At 32.8% G+C, this 12,277-nt stretch overlaps 1 protein-coding gene across 3 annotated transcripts in view; it reads left to right on the forward strand.

Annotated features, from left to right (window-relative positions):
- Positions 1-2,355: 2,355 nt before the first annotated feature.
- MS3_00005772 (uncharacterized protein) overlaps positions 2,356-12,277 on the forward strand; it is a gene marked incomplete at both ends in the record, with an annotated part of 44,725 nt that continues 34,803 nt past the window's right edge. Inside the window, 4 exons of one of the 3 annotated variants that reach the window (XM_051213851.1) lie at positions 2,356-2,413; positions 7,217-7,307; positions 7,795-8,215; positions 10,803-11,105. In XM_051213851.1, the coding sequence (XP_051069865.1) occupies positions 7,931-8,215; positions 10,803-11,105 (588 nt within the window). Of the gene's footprint in view, positions 2,414-3,433; positions 3,635-7,031; positions 7,083-7,216; positions 7,308-7,794; positions 8,216-10,802; positions 11,106-12,277 lie in introns of those variants that run through there. The other 2 variants (XM_035730211.1, XM_051213852.1) reach the window with 2 other exon arrangements.

A 12,277-nucleotide genomic window follows, 5' to 3' on the forward strand; every position in this document is an offset into this window, starting at 1 on the left:
ACCGTGGGCCGCCAACCAGAATTCTCGAACTGATTCTGTCCTGCACAACCCTTTTTAATTGCTACTCATCCTTTTCATGTCTGCATCCAATTTCCGGTCTTCTTCTTTTCACTTTTCCTTTAGGATTCCACTTCCAACGTGTTTTCCTTATTTCCTCTTTAGCCGGAGGATGGTTTGTTCACTCCCGCAGTAGGCTGTTGCTGATGGTATCACGCCAATGGACGTTCAATATCTTGTGTAGAATACTGTTTACAAATACTTGTTTCTTCTTGATGATGGTTGTGGTAATTCTCCAAGTTACAACTCCGTACTATACAACTAACTGTATTGATGTTTGAGCTGAGAACTGTGACTTTGATATTGGTTGACAGTTGTTTTGAGTTCTATATGTCCTTCAACTGTAGGAATGGTGTCTTTGTTCTTCCAATACTTACCTTTACGTCTCCATCAGATCTCCCACCTTCATCGATGATGCTTCCCAGGTACGTGAAAGATTCCACCTGTTCTAGAGTTTCTCCATCAAGTGTGGTTAGGTTGTTGTTCTCCATGTTGTATCTGAGGATCTTGCTTTCTCCCTTGTGTATGTTGAGGCCTACTAATGCACAGGCTGCTGCTACACTTTGTCTGCATCTGCGTTTGTTATTGTGTATGGGATAGAAGCGTCAGGTCATCTGTGAAGTCCAAATCGTCTGGTTGCATCCAACCTATCGATTGTATTCTGTGCTTCTCCTCAGATGTGGAGGCCTTCATAATCCAGTGAACTACCAGAACAAAGAGAAATTGGTAGAGTAATCAATTTTGTCTGACTCCGGCCCTCACTTGGAATGCGTCTGTCAGCTGTTCACCGTGCATCACTTCGTGGTGTAGTCCGTCATATGAATTCCGTACGATGTTGACGATCTTCCCAAGTACAAAATAGTATCAAAGAATGTTCCTCATGAAACTGGTGACTATCATCTTCCTCGCTACTATTGGTAGGTGCATAATACTGGATAAATCTCATTGTGATTTCCCCCTTCTTTGTTTCGGAGGATGGTTTGATGGTTCTGGACCCATGAGATTCCCATCCTATAAGTGCTTGTCGTGCTTTCTTGGACAGCATCAGAGCAACTTACTGAGTGTGCGGAGAATTTTCTTCTCCATGACCAGAGTACAGCAGTATTTTTTCCGAATCTAATCTTTTCTGTCTAGCTTGGTCCAATGGGTCCCACTTACTCCGAGAACCGCCAAGTTGTAATTCCTCACTTCCGTAATTGTTTGATTGGTCTCTTCTGTCTCCCACATTGCTCGAACATCCCATTCACTCATAATAATTGTTGCTCTGGTTGTTAGAAAGAGCGTCTGCCTCGTGACTTCCGATGGATCATGGCTTTCATCACGAGGAGTCATAATTCTTATGAATGGAGATCGTTCAACTTGGAGGGCAGAGTTTAAACGATTCAAATTGTTGCTTCTGGTTATTATTTTTTCATATGGTTGTTTTCTACCTGATGGAGTTGCTGGCCATATGTCTAACCCCCATTTTTATCTGGGCTCAGGACAGGCAGTAACCTTTGTAGGGCTGCAGGCGGAGTTATCGCATGTCTTATAATGCTACACTTGAAGTACAATCGAGATAGCCGAGAGGTCTAAAAACAAAGTCTCTGTGCGTTAAAAACGCTATGTTAAACCTTTTTCCTTAAAATCACAGACCTCAAGCTCAATAAGTCAGTATTATTTTAGGATATATATGATAACTCATTTCAAATGGTGTATTAACTACCAGTTTCATATTTTCGTAAGTTGATTCAACGTGATTCAATGAATACTATGATTACAATCTTAACATTTTTTCTTGTGCACTTAATTTATTAAGCGCTGACCTCACTTCATTGTCTCTTGTTTTCATCCTGCCCATAAGTGCCTTTGATAATCTTTGATTGGATAGTTTATCCGACTATTTTTCTTACTTTATGTTACCTAAATGTATTGGCACATTTTCATTTGGCCTAAAAATTGAACAAAGTATATATTACCTATTAGTTTTCTTTAACATTTACATGCACTAACAAATATAGTTTACCACAAATCTTTCATTCATAACTAAAATACTAAGTTATGTGCTTTGGCCATGTCTATTCCTTTCTATTTCTAGTTTATAATTATCATTGTAGAACTTGATATAGGTTTACTGAAAGGAATATTCTACATTCATATATTTAGATTTTAAGATTATGGTAGTTTTTACCCTGGTTTTGACCAATAACATCCGATCTGCTATAAATATTATATTGCTGTTAACTTATGATTGGTAGTTTAATTCTATGATGTAAATGTGAAATAGGATAGGTTATATTTATTCTTAACTAGTTGTTAGCTATAAGTTTACATTACTTATCAAAAAAATAAATATATTAATTTATGGATAATTAATGTAAGTGAAGAAAGACCGTAAGTAAACTACAGGAATCTTATAAATATTAACTGATGTCTTTGGGTCTATATATAGTTATTATATTATCAATGAATGACATTATTACCTTTTACAACTGAGTTATTTTTATTTGTCATAACTACAAGACCTGTCATAAAGTATTCGCCATAAGTAGTGTAAAAGTATAGATTTATTACAATACATTACGTAGTATTGTAATCTTTCTATTACGTCATCATTTTTATGTATTGTTTATATTTCCTTATGGTGTTAAGATCTGTAGTTTTTTCTGTATATAAGTGTTTATACAGTTTGATAAAGAACTTGTCAAAAGTGATTTATTTTGTGAATTTCATGTTTTTAGTGACCTCCTATCAGGTTTTATAGTTATTCATTCAATTAATGTTCCAAAAGTACAATCAGGAAATTGAGTTCTCCAAACGGTAGAAGCGATAGCTATTCAGATTAACGATCCGAAGCTTTGTGTTCAGAAGAAATATATCTAACCGCCTCTTTATTCTGCTCTAAAATTTCAATGTCAATGGTTATCTTAATTATAAGACAGTTAATGTACATGTAACTTTTCTCCCAATTGTATTTTCATGACAGCAAATTTATTTTATAAATATATGATAATTATTTTCATAGTTTGAATCACAAAGTGATCTTATAGCACTGTTGAAAACTTGGAAGTAACGGACTTCTCAACAGAGTACATTCACTACCCTTCATCGATTTGTGATTCAAAGTAGGGAAATTCGACAGTTTTCATAAATCCCTCCATGCTAATCATCATGTACTCACTAGTGGCAGGCTTCAGTATTTTTCGACTTAGCAGCTCGCCTATGGTCGAAACCCCGCCCTATCTAGACGATCTAAAGTAGTTGACCGGTCAGAAGTTGAATACTGCCACCAACTACGAATACTGAATCAGCCCTTCTGGAAGCATGTAAACCATTCAAACTGGCCTCCTACAACGTCCGAACACTTATGCAGATCGGACAACAGATAGGGTTGGCTATGTCTTTTAGAAAGTCTTATCATCGATGTATGTTGTCTATCCAAGACCCGTATTCAAGACTCTACTATGGTGAAGTATTACAAATTCGTTTTCCATCTGTCGCTTCAGAAAGCTTGTTTCACGTGCGTTTACCCGGGGACCCTGTGGTATCTTCCTCTGGTCTTGCTGGCGGTGGTGTCGCACTAAGCGCTAGAGCAGAGGTAGCACTAATCGGTTGGATCCCCATTAACAGTCGGTTATGTGCTGTTAGATTAGAAAGTTTCATTAAAGTGCAAAGAAATCGGTGTGAGAAATGATATTTACTTTTCAAAAGATTACAGCCTGGATGAGTTTTACCACCAGTTAACTATTTTTCTACAACAAGTGTGTTCGACAGATGTCTTAGTACTAGCCGGAGACTTGGATGCTCAGGTCGAGCGTCTAGACACAGAATAGTGGCCGATGGGGACTTGTTGGTCTCTTTCAGATAATGGTGACTATCTACTGCAACTGTGCGTAGACAGCGCGCATATGTGATGAAACTACTGCCGAGTTTAAATGAGAACTAAATAAACGTATGGTGATAATGATTGTGACTGAAGTTTAATTAACTTTTAAACTATCAATTCTATGTTGAACCAGCTCGGTTTTCAACAATTCTTCATTTGACATTAGTTCATTATTTAATATTTTCAGAAAGCCATTTTATTTAGTTTTTATTAAACAAAATGAGACATAAACCTTCCGATATCTAATGATGTGACGTCATTTTTTAATCGATTAGTTCTTCAATTCTGTATAGATCTACTGCAATTAATCTGACTGTATAAATTAACTTTTTTCTTCAAAAATTAGATTTGATGATTTGAAGAAAACCACTCAACACCTAATTTTAGAATAAAATATTCATGGAATAAGTAACCCAGTCTTAGTTACTTTACAATCACTGAAACAAATAACACTTGTAGTATCAGTTACTATGTTAAGCTCATGTATCTTATTCTAGCTTTCGGACAGCCCAATCTATTCATTCTACATGATTCACATTCTGACATTGTGAATTATTCGTTTATCAATCTTGACTGCTTTCATATGAGCTCATATGTGTGTGTACACTTCTTATCCTATTATTCATCATATGTCTGTAACCTACTCTTGTGTGACTATAAACATTGGTTAGTGCTTAACTAAAAGGGAGTTAGCTTACCCGCCAAACCCACTGCTCGTCATTTCGCTTCACTCTATTCCATTCGCTTCATATATAAAAATATATGTATTCAAAAGTCCATTCTCGTTATTTGACTTATTTAATTCCGTTAATCACTCAACGCCTATTAAGTCGAACTGATAGGTCCTTGGTTTGAACCTCGCAAGGCGGGATCGTGGATGCGCACTGCTGATGAGTCTCACAATAGGACGAAATGGCCGTCCAGTGCTTCCAGGTTTTCCATGGTGGTCTAGCTTCAATTCTATAAATAACTTAAAATATGCTTAAAAGGTTGTTAAAAGGTGACTTAAATTTGAAACGATATAGAAAAACTGTAAATTAACTGCTTAGTAATTATCTACTAAAAATATAAGAATGAACTAGTTGAAGATTAGGTACTTCAGATTCAAATCCCACTTTTCTATTCTCTTTTAATAATAATAATAATCTATTTGAGCATACTTAAAGAATCTACAAAAGACTAAGGAATACAAATTTGTCAATAAATGATATACAATTATGAAGAATACTACTTTAACATCAAAATCGATTAATAAATAAATGATATATCCTGATCGTTTTTTCTTAAATGGTGGATTAATTATCTCAATATACTGGCTGATCAAGATGGTGATATGTCGCATCGATTTTTTATTATCATACCTTTTTCTGGTTGAAATCGTCAATCAATATATGAAGCAATACCTAATAGTACATTATTGATTCTTATATATTGCATAAGTTTTCTGAACATTCTTCATTTACAAAACCATAGTGATAACATAAAACTATCTGATATGGTTTTTATAAGATTGGAGATCTCTAATATGTAGAAAATGTTGTAACTAAGATTAATCAAATATTCAGAAGAAATAATGATGTATGTTGTTCTTAACCGATAGAATGTAGAAAGTAATTGATTATATACAAACCGATAACTAATACTGAGAAGTTAGTGGTTATTGGTCGGATAACCTGGATATAGAATTACTCTTTTTCATCCAACAGTTATGGAACCTTAGTTTAAAACATTCTTATTTATAGATTTTGATTATATAATATGAAATTAGTTTAAACAGTGAGTGGTAACCGTTCAGGTTTGACTGATTGAGCTTAATCCATCCTTATGAATAAATGATATGTCATCCGTTACTATTCAGTTATTGACAACTTCACTGTTGCATCATTCAGAATTCTCAGCTTTACATGACATTTTTAAAAAATCTTAATCTAAGCTAAGCCTACCTTTCTAATTAGATATTTAACAACCTTTCAAATTCGTTTCATATTTATGGATCATGTCTTATGCATATTCTAATCATGTTTATTTGCTTTACACTTTTGTTTAAAAGAAAGGTTAACTGTCATCTGTTTCAGTGACTGATTCTAATGAAATAAACAAATCAGTACATTCAGATTTGTGAGACACTGTTACTAATGGAGTACCATATTATTTTAACAGTTACGATTTCAATAATAGAAATACATTTAAAATATTTATTCTTCTGCTATTTAATTATCATCATGTATTTATTGTTATAATTCAATGAACTTTTAAAATGCCAACTTCCTGATATGTCAATTCATGAAATGAAATGTTAGTGTTTCTTGAACGTGCGAAACATTCCATTCAGTTCATACTATGTCGGTGTAAAAAATATTTTATTATTACAACTAAAAAACAAACCTTCCAAATATTGAATAATTACTTACTTACGTTTATTACTCCCAGTTGAGCATAGGCCGCCGACCAGGGCCTTCCTTTCTAGTTCTATCCAATTGTTGTTCAGTCTTCTCATATATGTCTCCATTTCTCGGCGTAATATGCTCTTTTGTCTTCCTCTTCTCATTTGGCCTTGAGGATTCCATATGAGGGCTTGCCTTGTGATGCAGTTGGGTGCTTTCCTCAACATGTGTCCTATCCACTTCCAACTCTTCTTTCAGATTTCTTCCTCCGATGTAATCTACTTTGTTCTCTCACACAGTAATTATCTACTTTGGAAAAAAAATTTTCCTTCATTTTTTAATTACTTTATTGAATTTAGAAATTTTTTCTGGAATTTTCTATATTAACTACAAGTTTAAAGGATTGTTAAAACAACTGATTAATTATTAAAGAGGAAGAATGTATTTTTAAAATCTCACCGAACGAATTCGAAGTAAATCCAATGTTTCACCTGGCAATCTGGTCCAAGCTTTTCAAGGAAAATATAATCAAACAACAAAGTTATCGAATATAAATAGGTACATGGTTCTCTGGTTTACTGTATACTGAGTAAGTCATCCAATCAACGTGAACAACGTTTAAAGTACGTTGATTGGATGACTTACTCAGTATACAGTAAACCAGAGAACCATGTACCTATTTATATTCGATAACTTTGTTGTTTGATTATATTTTCCTTGAAAAAGCTTGAACCAGATTATCAGGTGAAACGTTGGATTTACTTCGAATTCGTTCGGTGAGATTTTAAAAATACATTCTTCTTCTTTAATGACTCACATTAACTCGGCGCCCAAATATTGTGAAACTATTCGTTCAAATTTAGACGAAAGTTCTTATTTAAGTGATTAATTATTAATGATTTGGTTTCAGACATTTCAAACAAGGATTTGACAGAAATATCACCATCAAATGACTCTGGCTTAACTACTGATGTCTCAGTATGTGATGTAACTTTTCAACTGTAAGTTTTAGTTTTTACCAGATACTTCGGCATTTTTCAATGATAAAAGTAGCTTTTCATAGAGTTTTGTTCTCTTAGCTGGATAGTTTGTTCGCGGTGTTAATAATATCGTTCAAAAGAACGATGAAAACTCCACAATCAAACCATCCAATTTAGAGCACAAAACTCCATCAAAATCATCCACCGAAGCTAAAAATCTTTACCATCTCATAAAAGTAACTTAATTGTTTAAAAGTGAATTGAATAATTTATAAATTTAATATTAAATCCCTTAAATCTAATTGGTTGATATTTTAGTATAGTTTTATTTAACCTTATAATAGTACCAAACCTATAATTACATTGTATAAAGAGACGATCTATGTCATATCAGATCAAATCAAATAGATTCATTTGAACTGATCAATTCCATAACTACTCATTATGACATTTTGAATTGTTTCTATTCTTCATTTTTGAATATTATTATTTAATCATTATTGATCAGTAATAAGGACTCACCGGATCGTTGTCAGTCAAACAATGAATTGAATGAGTTAGACAAAACAATTCTTCAGAAAACTGAAGTCTCAAATAAATTTATAAATTATATAACAAATACTATTGATAACACATTAAATCCAATGGATGATTCAAATACAGACAGGAGAAAAGTCACAATTAGTGAACCATCAGATAAGCTAAGTCAAGATATTCAATTAAAAGCTGAACAAATTCTTACTGATTTACGTTCATTACCATTGAATTATCCTATAAAAAGAAAAAGAAAGCCTAATATGAAAAATTTAAGTTCAACTGCACTTAATAAAAATAAACATGAAGATGATGAAATCGGAGATCTAGATGATAATGATGTAACTGCTCTATTATCTGATGGTGGAGATGATGATAGTAGTGATGAATATAAGGTTAGTTGCCAAAATTTTACAATTTATTATGATGTTTAATGTACAATTGAAAGTTATTCATGTAGTATGCATATTATTCTGAATATGCTTTGCTCATCAAAAGTTGATCAAGCTTCAGTAAATCAGGTATTTTTTTCATTTACCCCCTCAAAGAGTAATCACAAGATAAGGTAACTAAATACTAGTAGTTCTGGAATCACTGGGTGAACTTCACTTTAAAAACTAAATAAACAAAATAAAATATCAATGAATTAATTTTGTGAGTTGATTTAGATCAATAAAATAGTCTCTTAATAATGCTACACCTATCACTCTTAACATGAGTTTTTGTGTCAGAATATTATTGTGGTGTAGCAATGTCCCGTAATTGATAAACATTCCTATCGCTTTTATTGTCCTGTACAATAAAAAAACACTGTAATGTTTATTTATTCAATTGTCTATTCTGGAGAAACTCCGCCTGGAGTCCGTCCGGGGGCTACCGCCGGTCCCAAGCCTGGATAAAGGAGGAGGGTTGGGCATGGGACCCCATCCCTTAGGAAACTAACTCGCTAAAAAAACGCTATTCTGGAGACATCAAAGCTCTCACCAAAAGTTCGCCTCTTTTTACCAGAGTGCGACTATCATCCATAGAGTATAATTTTGCATTAATTATCGCACTGTTTAATCACGTTAGATATGTTTATTTATAAGAAATGCCTTCCGTTATTTTTAATTCCATCTTAGCTGTATAAATACAACCATTAATAAACTTACCTAAAATGTAGTTATTTTAAGGAATTCTTGATGTAGGTTGATATAAAGTTTGCGTAATAAACTAATTTAGTATATGAATAGTTGAAATTTAAATAGTTTTAACTTTTCACTTGGCATTCTGATCCTAGCTCATCCAAGAAGATAATAAAAGTTATCACTGACAAATTAGGTTAAAATTAATTCTGTACTAAATTCTTATTAAATCAAACGTTGAATATGACGCAAGAAAGGGAGTTAACATAGATTTTTTATGGCCTTTATGACTTTAGTTGATAATTTTAGTAACTTCATTGGAAATTCTCCGACAGAATGCCAGACGTAATGTCGGAACTTTTTAAATTTCAATCATTCACTTATGTCATATATAAATTCACATTCGATATAAAAGAGAGTTCTTGTCTTCATGTTGGAACATATTCCACTAAAAAGATCGACGTGTTGTTAACAGTGCCACTGGCTGTCATTTGTCTGATATTGTATACAATGTTGTTGTAAAATCGCTCAAAATAATATATACTTAAATGACTTCGAATTTACTATTTTACGCCTAGGCCATCACTATTAAAGTTAAAACCAAACCCATAATTCAATAGGACATAGTTGTAAATTTCTCACTATCCTGGTAACCTTTATTTTTCAGTATCTAGTTACGTAGTATTTTATTTCAGAATCTCAACAACAAATTGCTTTCTTTCAATCTGGGGTCAGTTTTGAGCTTTACTTATTTCTCGGATGATCTATTCAATTTTATGGTCATTATTATATAACTTAACATCAATTCTCAGTTTCTAGAAATATATCTTCATGCATTTTAAAACTTTTCTTTTGGACTTTTCAAATTTAGTAACATAGATATTCATTGGGAAAAATCGAGACGTTTCAGAGAAGACAATTTTCTTTTCAACGGTATCATTTGCTGAAACTGTACAGTCATATTTTTAGGAAATTTTTCACATGCGTTCTATAGTAAAACAGAGGGGTTTTACGAAATCATCAAACACGGTCAGACTTATTCAAACTGAAGTCAATCAAAATGAAGTAGACTAGAACTCTGAACTGTTTTTTCTAACAAGAAGCTCTTTCACAGAAGTGTCAAGGACTGTACAGCCAGTGTAATCTGCTCCACAATAGCGGCCACGTTAACTGGAAAATGCACATTGTGGTGGGTCAAAGTGGTAGTTTATAGAGTTATACAGCTTTAGAAAATAATATCATTGAAAGGAGAATTTTCTTCGCTGAAACGTTTTTCATTCATCCACTTCATTAATATTTTTAATTCTTCCATAACTGTAGTCGTTTCTTTTACCAGTCTTAGGTCACGTGTTATGTACATTGGTTATAAACAATTATAACTGCTTCATTTGTATTTGTTATTTGAATATTCCTATTGATGTTGAGGACTACAATTTATCAATAATTTTCAGTATATATGCATCTTGTAAAGGTTGACTTGATACCACCATTAAGTCACAAGTATTATAAGCATATATAGATATTGGTTAGCAGTAGAATCTAAAACGGGCATTTCATCCTATATGGACCTTATTATCTAGAGATACTTATTAGTCACCAGTCATCATTGCTTTCATTATTAATGTTTCTAGATTGTAAGAAGTTGAAGAGAAGACAATCCTTGTTACTACCTTAGTTTAATACTATTTTATTCAATACTGAGTATTAAGTAAACCAAATAATCTGAAATAAAATCTAGTTGTGGGTCTTTTTTGGTTTTTTTTTTAAGAAAACTTCCTAATTGCCAAAACCTTCGATTTGCCCTTTATTATAGAATATAATAATAGATCAATATTTTATTCTATAAAACATCTTTTAGGAAACATTACAACTTATAAATGATGATAATCAAATGAAATCACCGAATAGAACTAGTTCCAAGAAGTTTGAAAATATACAACATAAATCTAATTTATTAAATATACGTTGTGATATGTTACAAAAATATATTCATTATTTAGAAGCACGTAAATGTTCATTAGAACATTCTATTATAGAATTAAATCAATATTTTGAAAGAAATCAACAACAACAACAACGACAACAACAACAACAAAATAAAAGAAAAGAAAATGAATGTAAAATAGATTCACAACAATTTGAAGAAATACTTACAAATCAAGTAAATTAGAAATTTGTATAAATGTAATTTATGTATGTATGTGTGTGTATGTGTAAATTATGCAATGAGTTGTACTGAAAAGTATACAGGCAGTTTGTTCAGTCTTCTCATATCTGTCTCCATTTCTTGGTGTAATGTGTTCTTTAGTCTTCCTCTTTTCCTTTGGCCTTGAGGATTCCATGTGAGGGCTTGTCTTGTGACGCACTTAGGTGTTTTCCTCAGTATGAGTCCTATCCACTTCCAACTCTTCTTCCAGATTTCTTCCTCCGATAAAATCTGGTTTGCTCTCTCCCACAATAGGTTGTTGCTGATATTGTCTAGCCAACGGATCTGAAGTATTTTGCGTTGGAAACTATTAATCAACACTTGTATGTTCTGGATAATGGCTTTCGTAGTCCTCCATGTTTCCGCTCCATACAGTAGAACTGTCTTAACATTTGTATTGAAGATTTTAACGTTGGTGTTGGTTGACAGTCGTTTTGAGTTCTATATTTTCTTAAACTGTAGGAATGTTGTCCTTGCTTTGCCAATCCTCTCCTTTATGTCTCCATCAGACCCTCCTTTTTCATCGATGATGCTGTCCAGGTACTCGAAAGATTCTACCTCTTTCAGTGTTTCTCCATCAAGATAAAATCTTGATTTTAAGGAGTTTTATTAACTAATTTTTAATTACACTACATAGTGCCATACTTTTCGGTTATGCAGTTAGATACAATGGGTAGGAAGCTGTAAACAGAAATTTTGTGCTGGTTACAATTTATCAGTAAAGGGTATCTACAATCACTAGGGAACTGATATCTTCCTTTCAAAACTAGAATCCATGTCACCCTACTTGATAAGTATTGATTGTACAGTGGCGTTGATTTTTTGATATCAGAACAAGGATTAAATCATTATCTAATAACATGAAAAATTCAAGGACCGAGTATTAGTTGATAGTTTAGAGACATTTGTTGGTAAATGACAGCTTTATTATATTGTCAATAATCCAACTATTTTATATTTGATCAAAGTTGTGTTCACTAAGTTAGACCGTTTGGCCTCAAAGTTTTCATTGTCTCTCTGGAAACCATCAGCACATACTTCAAAAAGAGGGTGAGTTATTAGAATTTCTCTAAATTTGACTAACAACTGGTCTGTTAGTCAAGAATTCTGATGGTTGTTATTTATAA

The sequence above is a fragment of the Schistosoma haematobium genome, chromosome 3 (assembly GCF_000699445.3).
Source record: "Schistosoma haematobium chromosome 3, whole genome shotgun sequence".
NCBI lineage: Eukaryota > Metazoa > Platyhelminthes > Trematoda > Strigeidida > Schistosomatidae > Schistosoma > Schistosoma haematobium.